This window comes from Pezoporus occidentalis, unplaced genomic scaffold (genome assembly GCF_034315485.1).
Source record: "Pezoporus occidentalis ecotype Australia unplaced genomic scaffold, CSIRO_AGI_Poc_V1 ctg370, whole genome shotgun sequence".
Classification (NCBI taxonomy): Eukaryota; Metazoa; Chordata; class Aves; order Psittaciformes; family Psittacidae; genus Pezoporus; species Pezoporus occidentalis.
This window is the reverse complement of record NW_026915692.1, coordinates 151,262-175,149: the sequence shown is the minus strand read 5'-3', so window position 1 is coordinate 175,149 and position 23,888 is coordinate 151,262. Positions and strand designations below refer to the sequence as shown.

At 65.0% G+C, this 23,888-nt stretch overlaps 2 protein-coding genes across 3 annotated transcripts; both read right to left on the bottom strand.

Moving 5' to 3' along the window:
- Positions 1 to 2,465: 2,465 nt before the first annotated feature.
- LOC134170341 (dnaJ homolog subfamily A member 1-like) lies at positions 2,466 to 7,670 on the bottom strand. The gene is made up of 8 exons (XM_062631659.1): positions 7,567 to 7,670; positions 7,075 to 7,219; positions 6,107 to 6,305; positions 5,137 to 5,241; positions 4,825 to 5,052; positions 4,516 to 4,746; positions 2,840 to 2,940; positions 2,466 to 2,743 (listed from the first exon to the last, which is right to left on the bottom strand). The coding sequence occupies exons 1-8, from the start codon at positions 7,668 to 7,670 to the stop codon at positions 2,516 to 2,518; spliced, it is 1,341 nt and encodes a 446-aa protein (XP_062487643.1). The 3' UTR covers positions 2,466 to 2,515.
- Positions 7,671 to 12,949: 5,279 nt separating this feature from the next.
- NES (nestin) lies at positions 12,950 to 19,956 on the bottom strand. Of its 2 annotated transcripts, none has more exons than XM_062631642.1 (5): positions 19,073 to 19,956; positions 18,353 to 18,477; positions 17,897 to 17,970; positions 14,696 to 17,329; positions 12,950 to 14,281 (listed from the first exon to the last, which is right to left on the bottom strand). In XM_062631642.1, exons 1-5 carry the CDS (start codon positions 19,883 to 19,885, stop codon positions 13,314 to 13,316), a joined length of 4,614 nt encoding a protein of 1,537 aa, XP_062487626.1. In that variant the 5' UTR covers positions 19,886 to 19,956; the 3' UTR covers positions 12,950 to 13,313. The 2 variants fall into 2 exon arrangements, with proteins under 2 accessions (XP_062487626.1, XP_062487627.1); XM_062631643.1 differs by having other exon boundaries at positions 12,950 to 14,263.
- Between the last annotated feature and the right edge of the window lie 3,932 nt (positions 19,957 to 23,888).

Genomic DNA, 23,888 nt, shown 5'->3' with positions numbered 1-23,888 from the left:
ACAGGGATGGAGACTGGGATGGGAACAGGGATAGGGATGGGGATGGGGATGGGGATGGGGATGGGGATGGGGATGGCGATGGGGATGGCGATGGGGATGGCGATGGGGATGGGGATGGCAATGGGGATGGGGATGGGGATGGGGATGGGGATGGGGATGGCGATGGGGATGGGGATGGGGATGGCGATGGGGATGGGGATGGGGATGGGGATGGGGATGGCGATGGGGATGGCGATGGGGATGGGGATGGGGATGGGGATGGCGATCGGGATGGCGATGGGGATGGGGATGGGGATGGGGATGGGGATGGCGATGGCGATGGGGATGGCGATGGGGATGGGGATGGGGATGGCGATGGGGGTGGCGATGGGGGTGGCGATGGGGATGGGGATGGGGATGGCGATGGGGATGGCGATGGGGATGGGGATGGGGATGGGGATGGGGATGGGGATGGCGATGGCGATGGCGATGGCGATGGGGATGGGGATGGGGATGGGGATGGCGATGGGGATGGCGATGGGGATGGGGATGGGGATGGCGATGGGGATGGCGATGGGGATAGGGATGGGGATGGGGATGGCGATGGGGATGGCGATGGGGATGGGGATGGCGATGGGGATGGGGGGGCTGGAACATCCCCCCCAGCCCTGCGGCCATCGCTGGAGCCAGCGGGGGGTCCGCGGGGATGCGCAGGGGGGGACACAGAGGGGAACCCCCCCCCACAGCCCCCACCGGGGGGGGAGCGTGCCGGGGGGTGGATGGGGACGGGGACGGGGATGGGGACGGGACATGGATAGGGATGGGATGGGGACATGGATGGGGATGGGGACATGGATGGGGATAGGACACGGATGGGGATGGGACATGGATGAGGAGGGGACATGGATGGGGATGGGACGTGGATGGGGACATGGATGAGGAGGGGACATGGATAGGGATGGGACATGGATGAGGAGGGCACATGGATGAGGATGGGACATGGATGAGGAGGGCACATGGATGAGGATGGGACATGGATAGGGATGGGATGGGGACATGGATGGGGATAGGATATGGATGGGGACATGGATGGGGATGGGACATGGATGGGGATGGGACATGGATGAAGATGAGACATGGATGGGGATAGGACATGGATGGGGATGGGACATGGATGAGGATGGGATACGGATGGTGATGGAGACATGGATGGGGATAGGACATGGATGGGGATGGGACATGGATGAGGATGGGATACGGATGGGGATGGAGACATGGATGGGGCTATGAATGCCCCCAGGACTTGCTGGGCAGGTTTAGGGGGAACATCCCCCTTTTCCAGGCTGGAATGGGGGGTCCTGGTTTGGGGGGGGGTAGGGATGATCCATGGGGATGGGGGTCCTGGTGATGGGCTTAGGAGGTGCCAGCTTTGGGAAGGGGCACCCCTGGTGTCACAGGGCACCGGTGGCAAAGGGCAGAGAGACTGGCTTGGGGGGGGGGGCAAACCCACTGGTGGTGACCCCATTGCTGTGGGGTGACCCCATTGCTGCGGGTGCCCCCAGGGCAGCCCAGGACGCGGGTGATGAGCCCCATAACGTGCGGTCACCTCTGGGAGGGGACACGTGGAGGGGGGAACGTTGCCACCCCCCCCACAGGGTGTGGGTTCACCCCGAGGGCTGTGGGGCACCCCCCACCCCCCCCCCAAGCTGGCCAATGGCCACCATTGTTCCCGCTCTCCTCCTCCATCCACATCGGAGCCAAACCCTTCCCTAAGCTCCAGTATGGACCTGGGGGGGGGGGGGTTCAGCTGCAGCCCCCCCCGTACTTCACCCCCAGTATGTCCCGTACCTGGCTCTGCCCCACAGCGGGGTCCCCAGTGGGGCGGAGGGGATGGGGGCAGCTCAGGTTATGGGGCCCAGCCCAGCCCCTGCTGCTCCCCAGCAGGGAAACTGAGGCACGCCCCGGCCACGGAGCCAGGGAATCCATGGGGAAGCCGCAGGGATCCGGCACCACGCAGCCGCTCCACTCGGGATTTGCTTTTAATGCCAAGTACAAAGTGTGCCCCCTCCCCCCCCCCAACCCCCCCCCGACAACGACAACAGAGAAAAAATGCTTAAAATTCCTCTACAAAATAAATTAAAGGGACGGGGCCCCCCCAAAAGCCCCTTTTTGTGTGCAAAGAGACCCGAACACCCCCCCCCCCCATCGCTCCCAGGCTCCAGCAAGGACAGAAACGGGCAAAGCAAAGGCCCTGTGCGGGCCCCACGGCGCTGTGGGGCAGTGTGGGGCTGAGCGGGGCAGTTCAAGTCCTCCCCCCCAAGGGGGGGTTTTGCGCCAGCATCAATGGGGAAACTGAGGCAGAGGGGGTGAGGGTCCGTCCCCCCCCCCCCCCTTGTCCATGGGCATCCCCATAGAGGAAGGGCTTGGGGCGGGGGGCAAGGGAGGTGAAGTGCTGTCCAATGGTGAGCTATGTACATCCCTGAAGGTGACGGCTCCCAGAGCCCCCTCCCTGCCCCATAGCGCCCCCAAGCCCCGGCTACGAGGTCTGGCACTGGACGTGCTGGCGGCTCCCGTCGTCGAAGTCCTCGTCGTGGGGGGGGTCCCCGGGGAAGGGCCTGCGGCCCGGCCCCCCCTGGTCCCGGTAATCGCTGAGCTCCACCTCCTCCGTGTCCTCCGTGGCCATCACCTCCTCCTGCGGTGGGAAGAAGGCCTGGAGCTGGCGCAGGCGCTCGGGGGGGAGCCAGCCGGGATCCGGGAACTTCACCTGGGAATGGGATGGGAAAGGGGGGGGATGAGCACTGGAGAGGGGGGGGGGGGACGAGCAGGGATGTGTGGGGCGGCCCCGGCCCCGAAGCCTCACCTGGAACTGCAGGATGAGCTTCCCCTTCTGGAAGGGGCTCCTGTAGACCGGCATCCCCTCGTTGGGGACGCACTTGAGGTCTCCGGGCCGGATCACGTCCCCTGGGAGGGAGAGGGGGGTCACCCCACAGCGCCCTCGCAGGGGGTCCCAGTGCACCCTGATCCCCATCCCAGCCTCACAGGGGGGTCCCAGTGCACCCTGATCCCCATCCCAGCCTCACAGGGGGGTCCCAGTGCACCCTGATCCCCATCCCAGCCTCACAGGGGGGTCCCAGTGCACCCTCCTCCCAGTGCACCCTGATCCCCATCCCAACCTCACAGGGGGGTCCCAGTGCACCCTGATCCCCATCCCAACCTCACAGGGGAGGTCCCAGAGCATCCTGATCCCAGCTTCCTTCCAGGGGGGTCCCAGTGCACCCTGATCCCCATCCCAGCCTCACAGGGGTGTCCCAGTGCACCCTGATCCCCATCCAAGCCTCACAGGGGGGTCCCAGAGCATCCTGATCCCCATCCCAACCTCACAGGGGGGTCCCAGAGCATCCTGATCCCCATCCCAACCTCACAGGGGGGTCCCAGAGCATCCTGATCCCAGCTTCCTTCCAGGGGTGTCCCAGTGCATCCTGATCCCCATCCCAGCCTCACAGGGGTGTCCCAGTGCATCCCAGTCCCAAACCCAGCCCTCTTCCATGGGTGTCCCAGTGCATCCCAATCCCAGCCTCCTCGCAGGGGTGTCCCACTGCATCCCAATCTCAGCTCCCTCACAGGGGGGTCCCACTGCATCCCAGTCTCAATCACAGCCCCCTTGTAAGAGTGTCCCAGTGCATCCTGATCCCAATCTCAGCCTCCTCACAGGAGGGTCCCAGTGCATCCCAATCCCAATCCCAGCCTCCTCGCAGGGGTGTCCCACTGCATCCCAGTCTCAATCACAGCCCCCTTGTAAGAGTGTCCCAGTGCATCCCAATCCCAATCCCAGCCTCCTTGCAGGAGTGTCCCACTGCATCCCAGTCTCAATCACAGCCCCCTTGCAGGAGTGTCCCAATGCATCCTGTTCCCAACCCCAGCCTCCTCACAGGGGTGTCCCAGTGCATCTCGGTCCCAATCTCAGCTCCCTTACAGGGGTGTCCCAGTGCACCCCAGTCCCAATCCCAGCTCCCTCACAGGGGTGTCCCAATGCATCCCAACCCCAGCCTCCTCACAGGGGTGTCCCAATGCATCCCAACCCCAGCCTCCTCACAGGGGTGTCCCAATGCATTCCGCTCCCAACCCCAGCCTCCTCACAAGGGTGTCCCATTGCATCAGGAGTGTCCCAGTGCATCCCGGTCCCAATCCCAGCTCCCTCCCAGGGGTGTTCCAATGCATCCCAATCTCAGCTCCCTCCCAGGGTTGTTCCACTGCATCCCGGTCCCAATCCCAGCCTCCTCGCAGGGGTGTCCCACTGCATCCCATTCTCAACCACAGTCCCCTCCCAGGGTTGTTCCACTGCATCCCGGTCCCAATCCCAGCTCCCTCACAGGGTTGTTCCACTGCATCCCGGTCCCAATCCCAGCCTCCTCACAAGGGTGTCCCACTGCATCCCACTCCAATCACAGTCCCCTCACAGGGCTGTTCCACTGCATCCCGGTCCCAATCCCAGCTCCCTCCCGGGGATGTCCCAGTGCATCCCGACCCCATTCCCACCTGGCTGGGAGGCCAGGAGCAGGCTCCTGTTGTCCAGGGTGCGGATGACCTGGCGGCAGCCGCACAGTGCATCGGCCAGGCTGATCTCCCTGCGCACGATGAGGTCGTCGCCGCTGCGCCGGAACACGGGATGCTCCTTCTGGTCCAGGACAATGATGATGTCCCCGGGCTCCAGCCCCGGCACCTGGTCCCCTTCCTCATGGAACGTGATCTTCTGCCCGTCCTTCATGCCTGCGGGACGGGGAAGAGGAGCTCAGTGGTGGGGTGGAACCCATGGAAGGGGGTCCCCCCCCCATGGCCCCATCCCACCTTTATCCAGGTGGACGCTGAGGATCTTCTTCTCCCTGACCACCTTGCGGCCGTTGCAGGCGAGGCAGCAATCCCGAGGCCGGATCCACTCGCCCTGGCCCTGGCACTGGGAACACACGGTCTGGATCTGCTGGATCATGCTGGGCCCCAGCTGATGGATCCGCACCTCCATGCCCGAGCCGTGGCACTTGGGGCACCTCCTCTGGGCGCCCTCCCGCACCCCACAGCCTGCGGGGAGGGATGGGGAAGGGTGAGGAGGGGGCTGCGGTGCTGGGGACCCCCCCACACTGCCCTGGGTACCCTAATGCTCACCTCCACACTTCCTGCAGATGATGTTCTTCTGCAAGGACAGCTTCCTCGTGGTGCCGTTGTAGAGGTCCTCCAGGGACACGGAGAGCTGGTGCACCACGGTCTTCCCTGCGCGGAAACCGGGCTCAGCCATCCCGGCCAGCCCCCGTGCTCCGTGGGGCACGGAGCTTCCCTCCATCCCCTGTGCTCCGTGGGGCACGGAGCTTCCCTTCATCCCCCATGGTCCACAGGGCACGGAGCTTCCCTCCATCCCCCGTGCTCCGTGGGGCACGGAGCTTCCCTCCATCCCCCGTGCTCCGTGGGGCACGGAGCTTCCCTCCATCCCCCGTGCTCCGTGGGGCACGGAGCTTCCCTGCATCCCCCATGCTCCGTGGGGCACGGAGCTTCCCTCCATCCCCCGTGCTCCGTGGGGCATCCCCCGTGCTCCGTGGGGCACGGAGCTTCCCTCCATCCCCCGTGCTCCGTGGGGCACGGAGCTTCCCTCCATCCCCCGTGCTCCGTGGGGCACGGAGCTTCCCTCCATCCCCCATGGTCCACGGGGCACGGAGCTTCCCTGCATCCCTTCGCCTCCAAAGGGATCCGGGATGGACGCGGGGCTCCCGCCCAGCACCCTCCCCATCCACAGCCTCCCTTTAATTGCCCCCGCTATTAAATCGTGCCACAAGCAGGGCATGGCCACGGCCTCACCCTCGCGCCGTGACCCAGGCCAAAAGCACGCCAGGAGTCACCCGAGCGGCTCCGCACGCCCTGAGCCTGCCCCAAGCAGCCCAGGGCAGCGCCGGGGCTGAGTCAGCCCCAAGCCCCGGGGCCAGCGGGGGAAAGCCGGGGCCCAAGCCAGGGAAGGGCCCTTTGAAGAGGGGGCAGAGGGAGAAAGTCATCAAGGGCTCAGGAGGGAGGCGTCGGGCTCAGCCCAAGGAGCCCATTCCTGCTGCCCCCTCCCCTCCCCAAAAGGGGGTCCCGCTGGTGCTGGTACCTCTCCTGTCGCCCCGGCCACGCATCCGCACCCCCCCTCCGAAGAAGAAGTCGAAGATGTCCATGGGGGAGCCGAAGCCGGCGCTGCCCCCGCGGCTGCCCAAGCCCCCTTCCTTCATGGCGCGCTCCCCGCCGCGGTCGTAGAGCGCCCGTTTGTGGGTGTCCGAGAGCACCTCGTAGGCTTGGGAGATCTGCTTGAACTGGGGGGGAAACGGGGGTCAGGTGGGGGGGAATGGGGTGAGATGGGAAAGTGGGGTGAGATGGGGGAAATGGGGTCAGATGGGAGGGAAAGTTGGGTAAGATGGGGCAAAGTGGGGCAAGATGGGGGCAAAGTGGGGCAAGATGGGAGGGGAAGTTGGGTAAGATGGGGCAAAGTGGGGCAAGATGGGGGCAGAGGGAGTGGGGCAAAGTGGGGCAAGATGGGGGCAAAGGGGGCAAGTTTGGGTAAGATGGGGCAAAGTGGGGCGAGAAGGGGGAAATGGGGCGAGATGGGGGAAATGGGGTGAGACGAGAGGGAAAGTTGGGTAAGATGGGGCAAAGTGGGGCAAGATGGGGAAATGGGGTCAGATGGGAGGGAAAGTTGGGTAAGATGGGGCAAAGTGGGGCGAGATGGGGGAAATGGGGTGAGACGAGAGGGAAAGTTGGGTAAGATGGGGCAAAGTGGGGTGAGATGAGAGGGAAATGGGGTGAGATGAGGGGGAAACGGGGTGAGAAGAGGGAAATGGGGTGAGATGAGGAGAAAGTGGGGTGAGATGAGGGGGAAATGGGGTGAGATGACGGGGAAAGTGGGGTGAGATGGGTGAGAAATGGGGTGAGATGGAGAGGAATGGGTTCAGATGGGAGGGAAAGTGGGGTGAGATGGGTGAGAAATGGGGTGAGAAGGGGGGAAAGTGTGGGGGGAATGGGATGAAATGAGGGGGAAATGGGGGTCAAAACGGGGTGCGATGGGGGGGGAAGCGCCGCACGCACCCGCTCGCCCTCGCTCGGGTTCTTGTCGGGGTGGTAGCGCAGCGCCAGGCGCCGGTACGCCCGCTTGATCTCGTCCAGCGTGGCCGCGGGCCGCACGCCCAGCAGGTCGTAGTAACCGGTTTCCTTCACCATGGTCCCGGCCGAGCTGCGCGGGGACAGAGCCGCCACATCCCCCTCGCACCCCGCTGCGGGACGGGGTCATCGCACGGGATGGGATGGGACGGAACCGAACCGGGGACCCCCCCTCCGGGCACCCCCGAGCGCGGACACGGGGCCGGTTCCCCCCCTCCCTCCCTCCCTCCCTCCCCAAGAGCACCGGGGCCGCCGCAGGCCGGGTCGGGTCGGGGCAGCCGGGCCGCGGTGCTGACAGCGCCCGAGGACCCCGGGACGGGCCCGGCCGCTGCTGCCCCGGGTCCGCCGGTACCGGAGCGGGGACCGGGGGGGAACCGGGGGGGAACCGGGGGGCACCGGGCCGGGGCCGCCATCACTCACCGCCGCTCCGCTCCCGTCTCCGAACTCTCTGGAAGCCGGGGCCACGCCCCCCGCGCTCCCCATTGGCTGCGGACCGCCTCCTGAGCCCCTCCCTCCGCGCTCATTGGCTGTGAGCCGCCTCCTGCCCGCCTCTATTGGCCGCGCCTCCCTCAGCTGTCAACCCCGAGGCCGGCTTTCATTGGTTCCCGGCTGTTCCGGGATGAGGAACGCGATTGGCTGTGATATACTGCCGGGTCCGCCTCCTCGGCAAGGCGCCTCTTTCATTGGCTAGAAGGAAGAGGCCAATCAGGGAAAGGAGTGCGAGTGCCGAGCGCTGCGGACGGCCCGCAGGGGGCGCCATAGTGCGCGGTGCGGGAGGCGCAGGCGCCCGGTCGCGATAGGGGCCGGTCGCGATGGGGGCCGGTCGCGATAGGGGCCGGGGCCGGTCACGATAGGGGCCGGTCGCGATAGTGGCCGGTCGCGATGGGGGCCGGTCGCTATGTGGGCCGGTCGCGATAGGGGCCGGTCGCTATCTGGGCCGGTCGCGATAGGGACCGGGGCCGGTCGCCATAGGGGCCGGTCGCGATAGTGGCTGGTCGCTATGTGGGCCGGTCGCGATAGTGGCCGGTCGCGATGGGGGCCGGTTGCTATGTGGGCCGGTCGCCATAGTGGCCGGTCGCGATGTGGGCCGGTCGCTATGTGGGCTGGTCGCGATAGGGGCCGGTCGCGATAGGGGCCGGTTGCGATAGGGGCCGGTCGCTATGTAGGCCGGTCGCCATAGGGGCCGGTCGCGATAGTGGCTGGTCGCTATGTGGGCCGGTCGCGATAGGGGCCGGTCGCGACAGGGGCCAGTCGCGATAGGGGCCGGGGCCGGTCGCGATAGTGGCTGGTCGCGATGAGGGCCGGTCGCGATAGAGGCCGGTCGCGATAGGCGCCGGTAGCGATGGGGGCCGGTCCCGATAGGGGCCGGTAGCGATGGGGGCCGGTCTCGATGGGGGCCGGTCGCGATAGGGGCCCGTCCGACCCCAAAGGGCGCGGGGGTGGGCAGCAAGAAGAGTTTTGGGGGGCTCCATGTCCTCTATCTGGGGGGGGGCAGCAGCAGGGAGGGGTTTGGGGGGTCCATGGAGGAGGAGGAGGAGAAGGAGGGGTCCCATGGACCTGGAGGTGACCCCGAAACCCAAGCCCGGCAGTTGTCGCCCCGATGGGGTTTCAGGGACCCCCCCCGCCCGCAGCTGGAATGTGGTCGGGATTCCTGGAGATCTTCCACCCTGATGGATGGGCAAGGGCTGGCGTGGGGTCGGCAAACTGGGAATGGGGCCCCCGAACTGGGAATGTGGTCCCTGAACTGGGAATGGGGACATTGAAATGGGAATGGGGACATTGAAATGGGAATGGAGATTCTGAACTGGGAATGGGGACATTGAAATGGGAATGGGGCCCCCGAACTGGGAATGGGGGCACTGAACTGGGAATGGGGACATTGAAATGGGAATGGGGACATTGAACCGGGAATGGGGACATTGAAATGGGAATGGGGCCCCCGAACTGGGAATGGGGCCCCCGAACTGGGAATGGGGTCCCAGAACTGGGAATGGGGGCACTGAACTGGGAATGGGGACATTGAACTGGGAATGGGGCCCCTGAACTGGGAATGGGGACACTGAACAGGGAATGGGGCCCCCGAACTGGGAATGGGGGCACTGAACTGGGAATGGGGCCCCCGAACTGCGCAGGACGCTCTGGAGCCTCGTCCCCTTCTGAAGCCGGACCCAGCCCCAGCTGCGGGGGTGCCTCAGGACCGGCCCTGCTCACATCCTGTCCCCACATCCTGCACCGTCCCCAACCCCCGTGGCACCAGCCGGGATCTGAGGGGGGTTTCCCTGCGTGTCCATGGATCCGGGGGGCGGGGGCACATCCCTGTTTGTCCCGGTGCCACCTGCATGCGGACAGCGGCAATTCCAGGAGGAAGGAAAGGAGCCGCTTCGTCAGCGGCGTGTCCGGAGCTGAGTCACCTCCTGCCCCTGCTGCCCCCGCCCCGGTGTCCCATAGGTGGGTGCCGTGGGGTCCCGTTGTTGCCTCAGCCGCTTTCCTTTTGGGGCTGGATGAGAAGGGAAACTGAGGCACGGCGCTGGCACTTGCGTGCGTTGGGATCCGGCCGAGCTGCTTCCCACGCTGCATCCCTCTTCCCATCCCATTCCCACCCCACTTAATGACGGGTGGCTCATCCCGCACTGAGCCGCATCCTGCGCCCTGTTTATGGGTGCTGGGGGTGCGTAAACAGGGAGGGAGCATCGCTTCATGGAGACGGGAGAGTGGTCCCAGGGGTTTCATTGCCATGGGGATGGGATGCGATGGGATGTGGTGGGATGCAGTGGGATGTGGAGGGATACAGTGGGATATGATGGGATGTGGTGGGATGTGGTGGGATGAGGTGGGATGCGATGGGATGTGGTGGGATGTGGTGGGATGAGGTGGGACGCGATGGGATGTGGTGGGATGAGGTGGGACGCAATGGGATGTGGTGGGATGAGGTGGGATGCGATGGGATGTGGTGGGATGAGGTGGGACGCGATGGGATGTGGTGGGATGAGGTGGGACGCTATGGGATGTGGTGGGATGAGGTGGGACGCGATGGGATGTGGTGGGATGAGGTGGGACGCTATGGGATGTGGTGGGATGAGGTGGGATGCGATGGGATGTGGTGGGATGAGGTGGGATGCGATGGGATGTGATGGGATGCGATGGGATGTGGTGGGATGTGGTGTGGGACGTGATGGGATGTGGTGGGATGAGGTGGGACGTGATGGGATGTGGTGGGATGAGGTGGGACGCGATGGGATGTGGTGGGATGAGGTGGGATGTGATGGGATGTGATGGGATGCGATGGGATGTGGTGGGATGTGGTGTGGGACGCGATGGGATGTGGTGGGATGAGGTGGGACGCAATGGGATGCGATGGGATGCAATGGGATGAGGTGGGATGTGGTGGGACACAATGAGACACGATGGGATGCGATGGGATGTGATGGGATGAGGTGGGACACGATGGGATGGGATGGGATGAGGTGGGACACGATGGGATGCGATGGGACACGATGGGGGAGCATCGCCCCCGGGCCCCCTCCACCCTCCCCGCCGCTGACGGACGGCTCCAGACGCACATTCCCGGCGGGATCCAGCCGCGGGGCTCGGCCTCAGGCATCCGCGATTGCCCCGGGTTGGCAGCAGCTGCCGGGGGGGGGGACAGGCCCCAGCAGCTGAATGAGCCCCAAAACCGGGCCAAGAGCTTAATATAGAGACCGGAGCTATTCCGGGGGGTCTGACCCGGGTGAAGGGCGAGCCGGGGGGGGGAACGGATGGGAATGGGGATGGGACCCCCACATCCTTGCGCTGGAGTGGGGCTGGGGACCAGGGGGGGTCACCACAGGGGACAGCCCATAGAGACCCCTTGGTGGCCCCAGCGCGGCTCCTGCTCGCCCCCCCCCAAGGGGCTCGCTGTGGGGAGGGGGCTGCCCCGGCCCCTGCGCTGTATTTTTAGTCCTTTCCTTATAAGGTTCCCAGGAGTTTTTGGGAGCCGGGAGCGGGATGAAGTCATCGCTGAGGTCATCCCAACCCCCCCCCCCCAAGCCCTCACCCCATAGGGAGGTTTTGTGGTGGCTCCATTCAAATCCCACTCTCGCCAAACAAGCCCCTCCCGGCTGCGGGGGGCCGCGATGGGGTGGGGAGGGGGGGGTCTTAAAGCAGCAGCCCCACAGCCCCCCCCCACCATGGCTGGACTCCCCCCATAGCCCTGTGCCTGCTGTGGTTTGGTGGCTCCTGGTCTGCAGTGGCGGGGGGGGGGACAGGACATGGGAGGGATGTAGGTGCCCTGTGTCCCATTGGCACACGTTTGGTCCCATCGGGACACACTTGGTCCTGTTGGGAACACGCTTGGAACACGCTATGGAGATGCTCGGTCCCATCAGGGGGCACCTGGTTCCATCAGGGACGTGCTTGGTCCCACCATGGCCACGCTCATCACTGGGACATGCTTGGTCCCATCATGGCCATGCTTGATCCCATCAGGGCACACTTGGACCAGTTTGGGACCCGCTTTGTCCCACTGACAGTGTCCCATTTGGGACACTGGGGTCTGCGAACCCACCCCGCCGGGTGCCCCATAGCCCTGGGCAGCCTCATCCCATCCTCCTCCTCCTCCTCCTCCTCCTCCTCCTCCTCCCCTCCACCATCTGTGCCCCCTCGTCGCTTTGTCAGCACCGGCTGGAATGTGGATTCATTTCATTAGGAATGTGTCCCCCCCCCTCCTTCCCAGCCTTGGGAATCTCCTCATGCATCCATGCATCCATCCGCTGCCATCACCGGGCAGCTTTAGGGGTGACACTGGGGAAGGTGGGGGGGAACCGGAGCTGCCATTGGGCTGATGCTGCCCAGGCTGATCCCGGCCTCGGCGCCTGCTCCAGCTCATCCCAGAGCTTGTGTTTGATTTCATCCCGGTGCTTGGATCTGCTGGAGTTTCACCTTAAAAGGAAACCATCACCCTCGGGCTTGGGGGGGGCCCGGGGGCTTCCCATGAGGAAAGGCAGAGCCATGGTGGGTCCTTATCGCTCCCCGGCTCCCAGCATCCCGGTGCTGGCACGGGCTGCATCCGGAGTGTGGGTGAGCCATGGGGCCAGGCAGGCGGGCACCCGAGGGGCGATGCTGAGCGCACCCATCAGCACCAGTGGGTGCTGCCGGTCTTGTCCCCTTGCCCAGGGTGACTCAGCCCTTTGCCCAGGATAAAGGAGCCCATTCTGTGCCCAGAGGCTGATTCATGCAGCGCCGTCCCCACGCCTGCTCACACAAAGGTCATTGAACCCCCCCCCCCCCGCCCCGGGCTCTGCTCAGCCCCATCCTGAGGCTCAGCATCCTTTGGGAAAAGGGGCACAGATGCATCAGGGTCCCATCGGGGTGATGGGGGCCCCAGTGTGGTGCTCTGGGGTCCCGGTCCCAAGGGCATTCTGCCTGATCCAGGCAGGAATAGGGGCTGGGTTTGCTGGCTCATGGCTGGAGGCGCTGGCGCTGGGATGGGGTGGGCTGGAATCCCGTCCCGCTCCCGCCCAGGCAGAGGTCTTTCCCTGGCTGATCCCATGGGTCTGTGATCAGCCGGTGGGGGCTGCATTGCCCTGGAATGGGGAGCATCACCCCGGGGATGAGGGAACATCGAGCCAGGGTCACAGCAGGGATGCAGGAGCATCGCCCTGGGGATGGGAGAGCATCAACCCATGGATGGGGGTCACATGAGCCTGGGGATGGGGACCATCACCCTGGAGACGCACAATGGGGACACTGGGGAGCAACCTCCTGCGGCCCCCCTGTTCCCGACCCGTGGTGGAGGCTTCCCTGGGGCTGGAATGAGGAGAGGAGCTGGAGGCTGAGGCTTTATTAACTTAACATCACGGCAGCGAATGCACCCGGCATGGGGCACCCCATATGGGGAGCAGGGACGCCGTGGTGCCACCCTTGGGTGCTGCACCCCGCGGGGTGGAGACGGGAGGGGGAAAAGATGGGGTTCAATTAAATACAGCCACAACCAAACCCCCGGAGGGGGCCGAGATGGGGCCGGGTCCCTGCATGCGACCCATGGCCTTGGTGGCTCTTCATGGAGAGGGGACACAAAAACCCACACAAAGGTGTTAAAGACCATGAGGGGATGGAGGAGCCTTAGGTGGGGGGTGGCAAGGGAGGGTGCAGGGTTATGAGAGGGTGGGGGGGGACCGGAGGGGTCCCCATCACTCATCCCCCATGGAGCAGGGCTCCTGCTCGGCTCGGATGGGGACGGTGTCGCCGCGTTTGCCGCAGGCGGTGGCATCGGCTGCCTTGGTGCCGGCGGCATCTCCGGTCCCCGGCCCGGCCGCGGTGGGCTCTGTGCTCTCCATAGGGAACGCCGGAGCGGCGCCGGCGATGCCGTTGGGCACCTCCTCACTGAACTCAGCCAGGTCCTCCAGGCTGGCGGCGCGGTGCAGCCCGTTCTCAGCGCGCACCGGAGCCGCCTCCGCCGGCGCCTCCTGCACCGTGGGCTCCTCCGCGCTCGAGGAGGTCGGGGAGGAATCGTCTCCGGCATCCTCGGTGCCGCCGGGCCCCTGCTCCCTGCCCGCGGCCGCCCTCGCGCCCATCACCAGCTCCTGGTTGAACTCCAAGGCTTGCTCCACGAGCTCCAGGAGATCCCGGGCCTCCGGGATGCCCAGCGGCACCTCCACGGCATCCGGGTGCTCTTCAAGCATCTCTGGGGAGCCCTCCTGCTCCGGCATTGGGCCGGCACGAGGTGGCTCAGCCTCGGGGGGCTCCTCGTCCTCAGCTGGGAGAGGGCTGTCACCGTCCCCTGCTTCCTGCTCCATGGCTGGGTGCTCCTCAGCTGGTGGGTGCTGCTCAGCTGATGGGTGCTCGCCTTCTGGTGGATGGTCCTCATCTGATGGGTGCTCCTCATCTGATGGGTGCTGCTCATCTGATGGGTGCTCGCCTTCTGGTGGATGCTCCTCATCTGATGGATGCTCCTCATCTGATGGGCGCTCCTCAGCTGATGGGCGCTGCTCCTCATCCGATGGGTGCTGCTCAACTGATGGGTGCTGCTCAACTGATGGGTGCTGCTCATCTGATGGGTGCTGCTCAACTGATGGGTGCTCCTCTTCTGGTGTATGGTCCTCTTCTGATGGGTGCTGCTCAACTGATGGGTGCTCCTCATCTGATGGATGCTCCTCATCTGATGGGTGCTCCTCTTCTGGCATATGGTCCTCATCTGATGGGTGCTCCTCATCTGATGGATGGTCTTCAGCTGATGGATGCTGCTCATCTGATGGGTGCTCCTCATCTGATGGGTGCTCGCCTTCTGGTGGATGGTCCTCATCTGATGGGTGCTCCTCATCTGATGGGTGCTGCTCATCTGATGGGTGCTCCTCATCTGATGGATGGTCTTCAGCTGATGGGTGCTGCTCATCTGATGGGTGCTGCTCATCTGATGGGTGCTCCTCAGCTGATGGGTGCTCCTCAGCTGATGGGTGCTCCTCAGCTGATGGGTGCTCCTCTTCTGGTGGATGGTCCTCAACTGATGGGTGCTCCTCATCTGATGGATTCTGTTCATCTGATGGATGCTCCTCTTCTGTTGGATGCTGCTCACCTGATGGGTGCTGCTCTGCTTGGTGGGGCAGAGGAACCGGCACCTCCTGGGGCTGGAGCGCTGCCGGAGGGATGGACTCGGCCATGGGCTCCTCCTCCAGCCCCAGGCTGCAGCGTCGGGGTGTTCCGGCACCGTCCGGCTCCACCGCTCCATCGAGCTCCTCGTCTGGTTCAGCAGCTTGGGCTGGTTCCTCAGTGCCTCCTGCCACGGGCTCCATGGCCCCGGGCACAACGGGGCCTTCCTCCGGCTCCGAGGAACCCCCCTCAGCCTCCTCCTTCAGCATCTCTGTGGGCATCCTCACGGCTGCATCTGCTCCAGCAGGGGCATCAAAGTGCCCTTGGTCCCCTGGTGCTGGGGATGCTCCTCCAGGAGCTCCCCCATCATCTCTGCTGCCTTCGCTTGCTTCAGCTTTGATCTCTTCAAAGTCCTCGGCTTCCTCCGAGCTGGAAACCTCTTGGTTGGGAGCAGAGACCATGAAGTAACCTTCCTCCTCCTCAGCACCCTCTGCACCTTCCTCCTCCTCAGCACCCTCTGCGCCTGCCTCCTCCTCATGGCTCTGGGCCATGCTGGATGCTGGGGGCTTGTCCCTCCCTTCCAGCCACCCTTCATCCTCTGGAGCTCCTTCAGTTGCTGCCTCCAAGGTGTCCTCAGCCCCCAGAGGGGTTTGGCTGGATGGGGCCGCATCCAGCACCTCCCCTCCATAGAGGTGCAGGGGGGTACTGTCGGGCAGCGTGTCCTCCAGCTCCAGCGTCCTGCCTGGCCCTGCTGCCTCCTGCAGCTCCCCCGAGCCCCCATCCTCATCCTCCTCCTCCAATGGCCCATCCTGCTCCTCCAACGCCCCATCCCTCTCCATGCCTGGTGCCTGCTGATGCTCCGCAGGGCTGGAGCCGGGAGCATCATCAGCATCCTCATCATCAGCATCCTCATCATCAGCATCCTCATCCCGCCCTTCCCATGGCTCCTCCAGGGCCTCGGCCAGCTCCGGGCTGTTCCCTCGCCCAAGGGGACCTGTGGGGACCGCCTGCCCCATGGAGCCGTCCCGCTCATCCCTCGCCAGCTCCGGGGCCGGCTCAGCCCCTTCAGCCCCCTCTGCTTGGGCTCCCTCCGGCCATGCCCCAGCTCTGTCCTCCCCTTCCAGCCCTCCTGTGCTCGCTGGGCTCTCCTCTGTCCCCAGAGCCCCCTCCGTGTCCTCCGCTGCCTCCTCCCAGGGCTCTGCAGGGGGCTTTTGGCCCCAGGGCTCCTCTCCCTGCTCCGGCTCCCGCTCCCCTTCCGTGAAGTCCTTTCCCTGCGGCTCCTCCGGGGCTCTGCTCTCCTGGCCCAGGGCTCCGGGTCCTGCCCCCAGCACCCCCCCGCCGGCCTCCGCCTCCTCTCCCTCACCTTCAGCCCTGCCTGAGCCCTCCCCTTCCACCGCATCTTCCTCAGCCCCCGACGGAGCCTCCTCTGCAGGGCTGGCCCCATGGATGCTCCAGGGCTCCTGCTCTGGGCACGCCTCCTGCCCCCTTTCCTGCCCTGCCTCGCACGCAGGCTCCCGGTGCTCAGGATCATCCTGCTCTCCATCCATAACATCCTCATCCAGGCCCGGGTGGCTTCCCCCGAGGGCAGCACCAGCAGCTGCAGCTTCCCTTGGTGGGGACTCCTCTTGGTGCTCATCCATCCCCTCACCCTGGAAGTCACCGTGCTCCCCACAGGGTACGCGGGATGCTCCCTCCTCCTCCTCTTCCTCCTCCTCTTCCTCCGGGTGCGAAGCCTCCATGCTTGAGCCCTCCACCTCCTTCTCCCCTTGCTCTGGCTCTTCCCAGCTGGGCCCTGTCTGGCCAGGGCCGCTCACGTCCTCTTCCTGGGCCACCACTTCTGGTTCCCTTGGGCTCAGCACAGGGGGAATCTCCTCTTCCCACTCTCCCACCTCTTCCCGGCTCTCAGTGGCACTTAGGGAAGCAGCAAAGCCACGAGGAGGGGACGTGGCTCCGTCCCAATGGGCGCTGCTCTGCGCACCCAGCCCCTGGACCATCAACTCCTCAACCTTCTCCTCTGCTTCAGGGGCTTCACCATCCTCATCACCCTCGGAGGGGTCTTGCCCTTCTCCTCCCTCTGCCACAGCCTCTGTGTGGGGAATGGGGCTGGGGGCATCCCGGAGGGCCCAGGCAGCGCTGAGCATGGGCTCTTCTTTGGCTTGAGCATCATCCTTCATCTCCTTGAGCGCATCCTCCAGCGCCTCGCTGACCAGCTGGGCTGGGTACCGCAGGCTGCAGGGCTTCTCTGTGGCTTCGGGTGCGGGATGCTGCTTCCCTTGGCTCCTCTCATCCCCATCTCCCCCCGGCCAGGCAGGACCCTCCCCTGGGCTCCCCAGCATGGGGCTGGGGGGCTCTGGGGGGAGCTGGATGGGCTGTGTGGGGCTTGCTGCAGGGAAGCCGGGAGCATCCCGTGGGGCTGGGTCATGGGCAGCATTGATGCGCTGCAGCTCCCTGGTACCTGCGCTTGGGGTCTGGGGGCTCAGAGCATCACCTGGGCCTTTCCCTGGCTGCCCCCTCCCCTCTGCCCTGGTGAGGGGCAAGGGGCTGGCTCGGTGCTCCCAGGGCAGCGTCCTCCTGGCCTCGGGGCCCAGCTTGGTGCCGCTGCTCCCCTCCAGCTTGAGATCTGCAAAGAGCGAGGGACAGAGGGTGAGGAGCCGCTTGTGGGGCTCCCCCATCGCCTCCATCCCCCCCCCCCCCCCCATCACCTCTCGCTGCCCCGGTGCCTATTTTTAAACAGCTCCTTGATAGGAAGTGGGAAATTCCTGCCTGGAGTGCTGCGGATGCCGGTGCTCCTGCGGGGGGAGCGGCTTGGCATCCCACAGGGATGATAAACTCTTATCATGCCAGGAGCTCTCTGGACGCTGTTCACACCTTCCTATCAGAGCTGAGCAACCAGCCAGGAAAGTTGTGTCTATATCGAGCCTCATCCCAAAATCCCCCATCCTGGTGCCAGGGATGGAGCTGGGGATGGAGCCAGGGATGGTGCCAGGGATGGAGCTGGGGTTGGAGCCGGGGATGGTGCCAGGGATGGAGCCGGGGATGGAGCCGGGATGGTGCCGGGGATGGAGCTGGGGATGGAGCCGGGATGGTGCCGGGGATGGAGCTGGGGATGGAGCCGGGGATGGAGCCGGGGATGGAGCCGGGATGGAGCCGGGGATGGAACCGGGATGGAGCCGGGGCTGTCCCTTACCTCTCAAGCCGTTGGCCAGCCGGTATTCCGCCGCTGGCATTTGCAAGCGGGTGCTCTCTGCTTCCAGCAGCGTCCTGCAGGGAGAGGAAGCGCTGTGGGTGCCCCATGCTGGGTGCTGCAGGGTGGGAGCTGCACCTCGCAGGGAAACTGAGGCACGGGAGGGCTGCGGGGGTTCTGCTGCTCTATTCCCCCCCCCCCCCCTTGCTCCCGTCTCCCGCCCCATCCCCCTGTTCCCAGGATTAGTGTCCGCTCCGGTGACATCATGCTCTGCCGGGGCCGGCGCTGGGGACAGCCCCTATTCTCATGCTAATTGTGCCCCCCCATCGCCGGCAGCCGCCTTTGTCTGTGGCCATCTGGAAGGGCTGGAAGAGGGACACCCCCTTTGCAGGACCCCCCCAAAGCATCTTCCGTGCGTGCCCGCCGTGGTCCCCATCCGCATCCCCGCCGGGACCTCACCTGTAGGTCGCCACTTCCAGGCTCAGGGACATCTTGAGGTGCATGAGCTGCTGCCTGTCCTCCAGGACCTGGGCGATCTGCACCCGCAGCCTCTGCTTCTCCTGCTCCAGGGCCTCCAGCGCCAGCTGCGGGATGGCAACAGGGACACCTCAGCCCTGTCCCAGCCCTGCCGGACACGGGGCCATGCGGGGGGCTCCTGCTTCCACCCGCCCTCCGTTCCATAGGGAAAAGGGGTCCTGGGCGCTTGGTTTGAGGGGGGCTGAGGATGGGGAGAGGGGGCGAGGAGAGGAAGGATGGCACAGAGTGATGGGGAGGGGGCTGCGAGGGAGGGAATGCCGCGGGATTCAGGACTGCGGGATGCCAGCGTGGGAAAGAAGAGTCTTTGGCTTCTCTGTGGTGCCCGTGTCTGATCCCTGGACCTGGAACAAAGAGGGCGCCTTCCCCGGGCGCTATCCCGGCATTCCAGCCCCATTCCCCCTCTGCTGAATGACTTTTGCAGCTGTTGGGCTGCAGCTGCAGCAAAGTCGGTCGGAGTTTACCCTGCCCATGACACCCCCCCCCCTCCGCTGCCTGCACCCAGCACCGGGTGCTCCTCTGGGATGCGGAGCAGCGGCTCCAGGCAGGTTGATGGGAACGGAGCCGGTGTCCGGGTGCTGCCCCGCTGGTCCTCGCTGTGGTGGGGACAGGGATGCCCCGGAGCCGCTCTGCTCCTTCACCCACCTGGAACTTCTCTGCCTCCCCTCGCTGCTCCTGCCACTGCCGGGACAAGGACTCCTCCAGCATCTCCTTCCGCGCTTTGAGCCCGGCCAGGTCCTTCTCCAGGCGCTGGAGCTGGAGCTGGCTCTGTTGGTTCTCCTCCACAGCCTTCCAGAGGCTCTCCTTGGCCTGGCACAGGGAACCCTCCAGCTGCGATACCTCCGTCTTGTAGGTCTCCACCGCCCCTTTCCAGATCTCCGAGAGCCTCTTGGAGTAATCCTCCACCTCCAGGGGCTGGAAAGCCACGGGCGCGCAGCGGAAGCTCTCCAGGCTCTGCGAGAAGCCGGCGAGGTCCTGCTCCAGCCCCGCTTTCTCCTCCTCGTGCACCTCCAGCAGAGCTTCCACCTCCTTCTGCAGCCGCACGGCGCTCTCCTTGAGCCAGATCTGCGCCCTCCTCTCCTCCTCCAGCTCCTTCCTGCTCACCGAGAGCTGCTGCTTGGCCGCTTCCCGAGCCGCCTGCTCCTTCTGCCACCTACTCCTCACCTGCTGCACCTCCTCGTAGAGGCTGTCCCGGGCCAGCTCCGCCGCGCACTTCCCGCTGTAGGCGTCCCGCAGCGCGTCCCGCAGCGCCCGCAGCTCCTCCTCGTACTTGCCCCGCCGCTGGTCCCCGGCCGGGCCGCTCCTGGCGCTCTGGATCTCGGCTCTCAGCGCCTCGTTCTCCTCCTCCAGCACCTTGACCCGGGCCAGGTAAGCTTCCAGCCGCTTGTTGAGCTCCCACATCTGCAGCGATTCCTCGCCCAGGGCTCTCGGCCCGCTCAAGCTCGCCGTGCTCAGCATCGCTGCCGGGGGATGCTCTGGAAGAGGGGGAAGGCAGGGAGGGAAGAGTGCCTGGAGCAGAGGGGAGCGCAGCTATTCATACTGCACGCTGGGCAAGTGGGAGGCCCCCGCGGCCCGGGCGAGCCGCCAGGTTTAACCCTTCCGCTCCTGCCTGGCTCCAGCTCGCACGGGCTCCAGCCGCTTGAGCCCCCCCCCAGATGTGAGCCAGATGTGATGCTCCAGCCTTGGGGAAGAGCAAGGTGTTCCTTGGCACTTTAGGAAGGTGGTGGAAGAGGTTGGATCCCCCCCCCCGGCATGGATTGGCTGGGGAAATCTCCCCCTCTCAAAGCTTGAGTGCTCTGCTGTGGGGCTTGAGGGGCTGCTGTGGGGCTGGAGGAGCTGCTGTGGGGTTGGAGGGGCTGCTGTGGGGCTGGAGGGGGCTGCTGTGGGGCTGGAGGAGCTGCTGTGGGGCTGGAGGAGCTGCTGTGGGGCTGCTGTGGGGCTGGAGGGGCCTCTCTGGGTCTCGGCATGGAGCATGGGAGATGTCCAAAGGTGGGCTGGCAATGAGGACATCCCTTCCTTGCTGCTCGGAACCGTGGGGCTAAGGGAGCCCAATGGAGCCCGTCTATGGTCCCACATGCCCGGGAAGGTGCTGGCTGGGAACACCGGTGCCCCTCGGTGACCAGTTCCGAGCTCAGTGCCCTGCATCCATAGCGACATCGCTTTGGTACAAGGGGGACAGAGTGTGGGGGGGACGCACAGGGCATCACCCCGGAGACCCCCCCCCCCATGGGGGGCAGCATCCAGCTGTGTCCAGCTGCAGCCTCCTCGCATTCCGCATGGGAAGCCCAGCAGCGACTGCAGCCGGTTCCGCTCCCGGGACTTGGCAAGAGCCGGCTCCGCATTTGGTTCCAACGCGGGGGGCGAGGGGAGGAGGCTCCGAACTGGGAACTCGGGAACAAAAGAAGCAGGAAAACGTCAGATGGGGAGAAACTTGCAACCGGCGTTACCCCCCCCCCGGCCTCCCCTTCCCTGAGGCTCTCCCTTGGGATCGTCCCTCCGCCGCTCTCCCATGGGATGCGCCCTCGGTCCCCCCTAGGAACAGAGGGAAAGGGAAAACGCCCTTTCCCTCCTTGTCCCAAGGGGCGGCTCCGGGCGAGCTCCAGACACAAGCAACAGTCCCCTCTGCTGGCAAAGGCCACCCAGCGCCGTCCCCAGGCTCCTTCCACCGCTGCGGGCTCCGTGTCCCTGTTGGAAGGGACCGGTTTCTGCCCCTTCAGTGTTAAGGTTGGGGGGGATGCTCTGACTTGGGGGTCCCCAAAGGCATCGTCTTCCCGACTCATCTCCGGCCAGACTTCCTGCCTGGCTCCCTGGCCAGGCTCTGCTTCGCCTCTCGCAGCCGGGATTGAAATGCCATTAAGCATCACAGGGAGCGCTGAGGCTGGGTCATTCATCTCCCGGTCCCCAGAGCTCTGCCTGAGCCTTCATCCTCCTCCTTTCCCTTCTTTCCAGCTGCACATCTGCTCCGGAGCCGGCCTTACACCCCTCTCCCTCCTCAAGCCTTTGCTTTGCCTTCACTCCATCCCTTCTCCCATAGGGACAACCCAGATCCTGCACCCCAAGGGAGGACTCGGGATCCGCAGGGATGTAGAGGGGTCCCAGCACTTCCCTTCTTGGGGGAGCCTGGGGGGACACCCCGGGGGGGGGATGTCTGTGTATCCCTTCCTCCTGTGGGGTGCTCAGCGTTGGGAATCACTTGGAATAAGGACATCTGTGTCCTGGGGGATGCTCGGGGTCAGGATCCCATGGGATGGGGATGTCTTTGTCTCTGGGGGATGCTCGGGGTCAGGATCCTATGGGATGGGGATGTCTTTGTCTCTGGGGGATGCTCGGGGTCAGGATCCTATGGGATGGGGATGTCTTTGTCTCTGGGGGATGCTCGGGGTCAGGATCCTATGGGATGGGGATGTCTTTGTCTCTGGGGGATGCTCGGGGTCAAGATCCCATGGGATGGGGATGTCTTTGTCTCTGGGGGATGCTCGGGGTCAGGATCCTATGGGATGGGGAGGTCTTTAGGGGATGCTCAGGGTCATGATCCCATGGGATTGGAATGCCTGGTGCCAGCCAGCTTGGTACAAGGCACGTGTCAGAGCTGCTACGTGACTTCAAGCAGGGATGGAGCAGGAGGATGAGGAGGAGGAGGAAGCGCATCTGGGCACTGGGACTCTTCCAGCCTGGATCCAGCTGGGGAATGGACCCCTTCCCATGCCCTTGGCTGCTGGGACTGGGCCTGGGGCAATGGGAAGGGCTGGGAGACCCTCAGTGGCTGCAGGCAGGGATGGAGATTCTCTGCTGTCTAATAAGGGGTTGTGCTCTGCTGCCACTTTGCTCTTCTTCCTCTTCCCTTACCCCTTCCAGGACCTGGAGGTACCAAGAGCTTTTCCCCACCAATGCCACCAGCCAGGAAGGACCAGGAGCTGCCCTGGGAAGGGACAGGCAGAGCCACGGCCCTGGAAGTTGTCCTCCGAGACAGCACGGATGGAATCATCGAACCACAGAATGGGTTGGGATGAAGGGACCTTAAAGCTCCTCCAGCTCCAACCCCTGTCATGGACAGGGACCCCTTCCACTGGAGCAGGGTGCTCCAAGCCCCTGTGTCCAACCCGGCCTTGGACACTGCCAGGGATGGGGCATCCAAACGTTCTCCATCCAACCCAACCCAGTGTCCCACCACCCTCACAGGGAAGGGCTTCTGCCTAAGATCCCATCTCCATCTCCCCTTGGGCAGGTTAAAGCCATTCCCCTTGGCCTGTCCCTACAGGCCCTTGTCCCAAGCCCCTCTCCAGCTTTCCTGCAGCCCCTTTAGGCACTGGAGCTCCGGCACTCGCAGCATCCCCATGGCCTCCTCTGGCCTCACTGCAGCAGCTCCAGGTCCCTCGTGTGCTGCTGCCCCGGAGCTGGATGCAGGATGCGGGGCGGGGGGAGTGCAGCAGAGAGGCACGATCCCCTCCATGACCTGATGCTCCCGCTCCGGGTGCGAGCCCAGGACAGCGCTGGAAAGCAGAAACCCCATCCAGGCTGGAACATTTGTTCCCAATTAGGATGGGGATGCTCCTTGCTGAGCTCTGCGATTCCCAACCCGGAGCCTTTCACCACAAAACCACCGGGTGCAGGATGTGAGCTCATGGATGGGGTTCGGCGGGGAGGGGGGGCAGAGCTGGGTACCACATCCCAGTGCACATCCCTATCGCTGGAGGGCAGAGCATCCCCCCCTCGTCCCCCCCCCGCACTGCACCGAGCACGAGGCCGCCGTAATTAATTCCCGGGGTGAGGAATGATGAATTCCGCTCAGGAGCTGCAGTTTGCTGCAAACTCACCCTGCAATTAGCTGGCAGGAGCCAGAGGATGCTCCACATCACACCCAGCGGGAGCCGGCTCCGCGGAAGCGCAGCCCTGAGGCTGGCCGATGGGCACTGCCCTGCTCCTAAACGAGGGTCCTCACCTGCACTCCGCACCCCAGCGGGGCCCCTTCAAGAGGAATCTGCGAGGCATCAAGCCTAAAGATGCGTTAAGTGCCCGTGACACGGCTGCAGGTGGGTAAACTGAGGCACGGGAGCCCGGGTCCGGCTTCTCCCCCCAACCCTTTTGGGGCTGGGTCCCTCCATCCACTCCCAAAAGGGATTTTCCATGACAAAGACCCCTGCCCACGCCCCCTCCTCATCCAGCTGGAGCTGCCAAGTGCTAGAATTCAGCATCCAAAGGGCATTCCCGGCTGTGTGGAAGCGGAGGGGGGGTCCCTTCTCCAGCCATGTCCTTGGGATCCTGCGCCGGCTGCTCCTCCACTTGTGCTGCATTGGGTTAAACAGCGTGCCAGGGTTGAGCATCCTCCTCTCCCAGCATCTTGTGCTGGGTTTGCCTGCTGCCAGGAGGGAGGGAAGGGAGGGAAAAGAGGGAAGGGGAGGGACAAGGCGCTGGTGCCAACACGGTCATTGCCTGTTCCCCCCCCCCCTTTAATGAGGGGAAG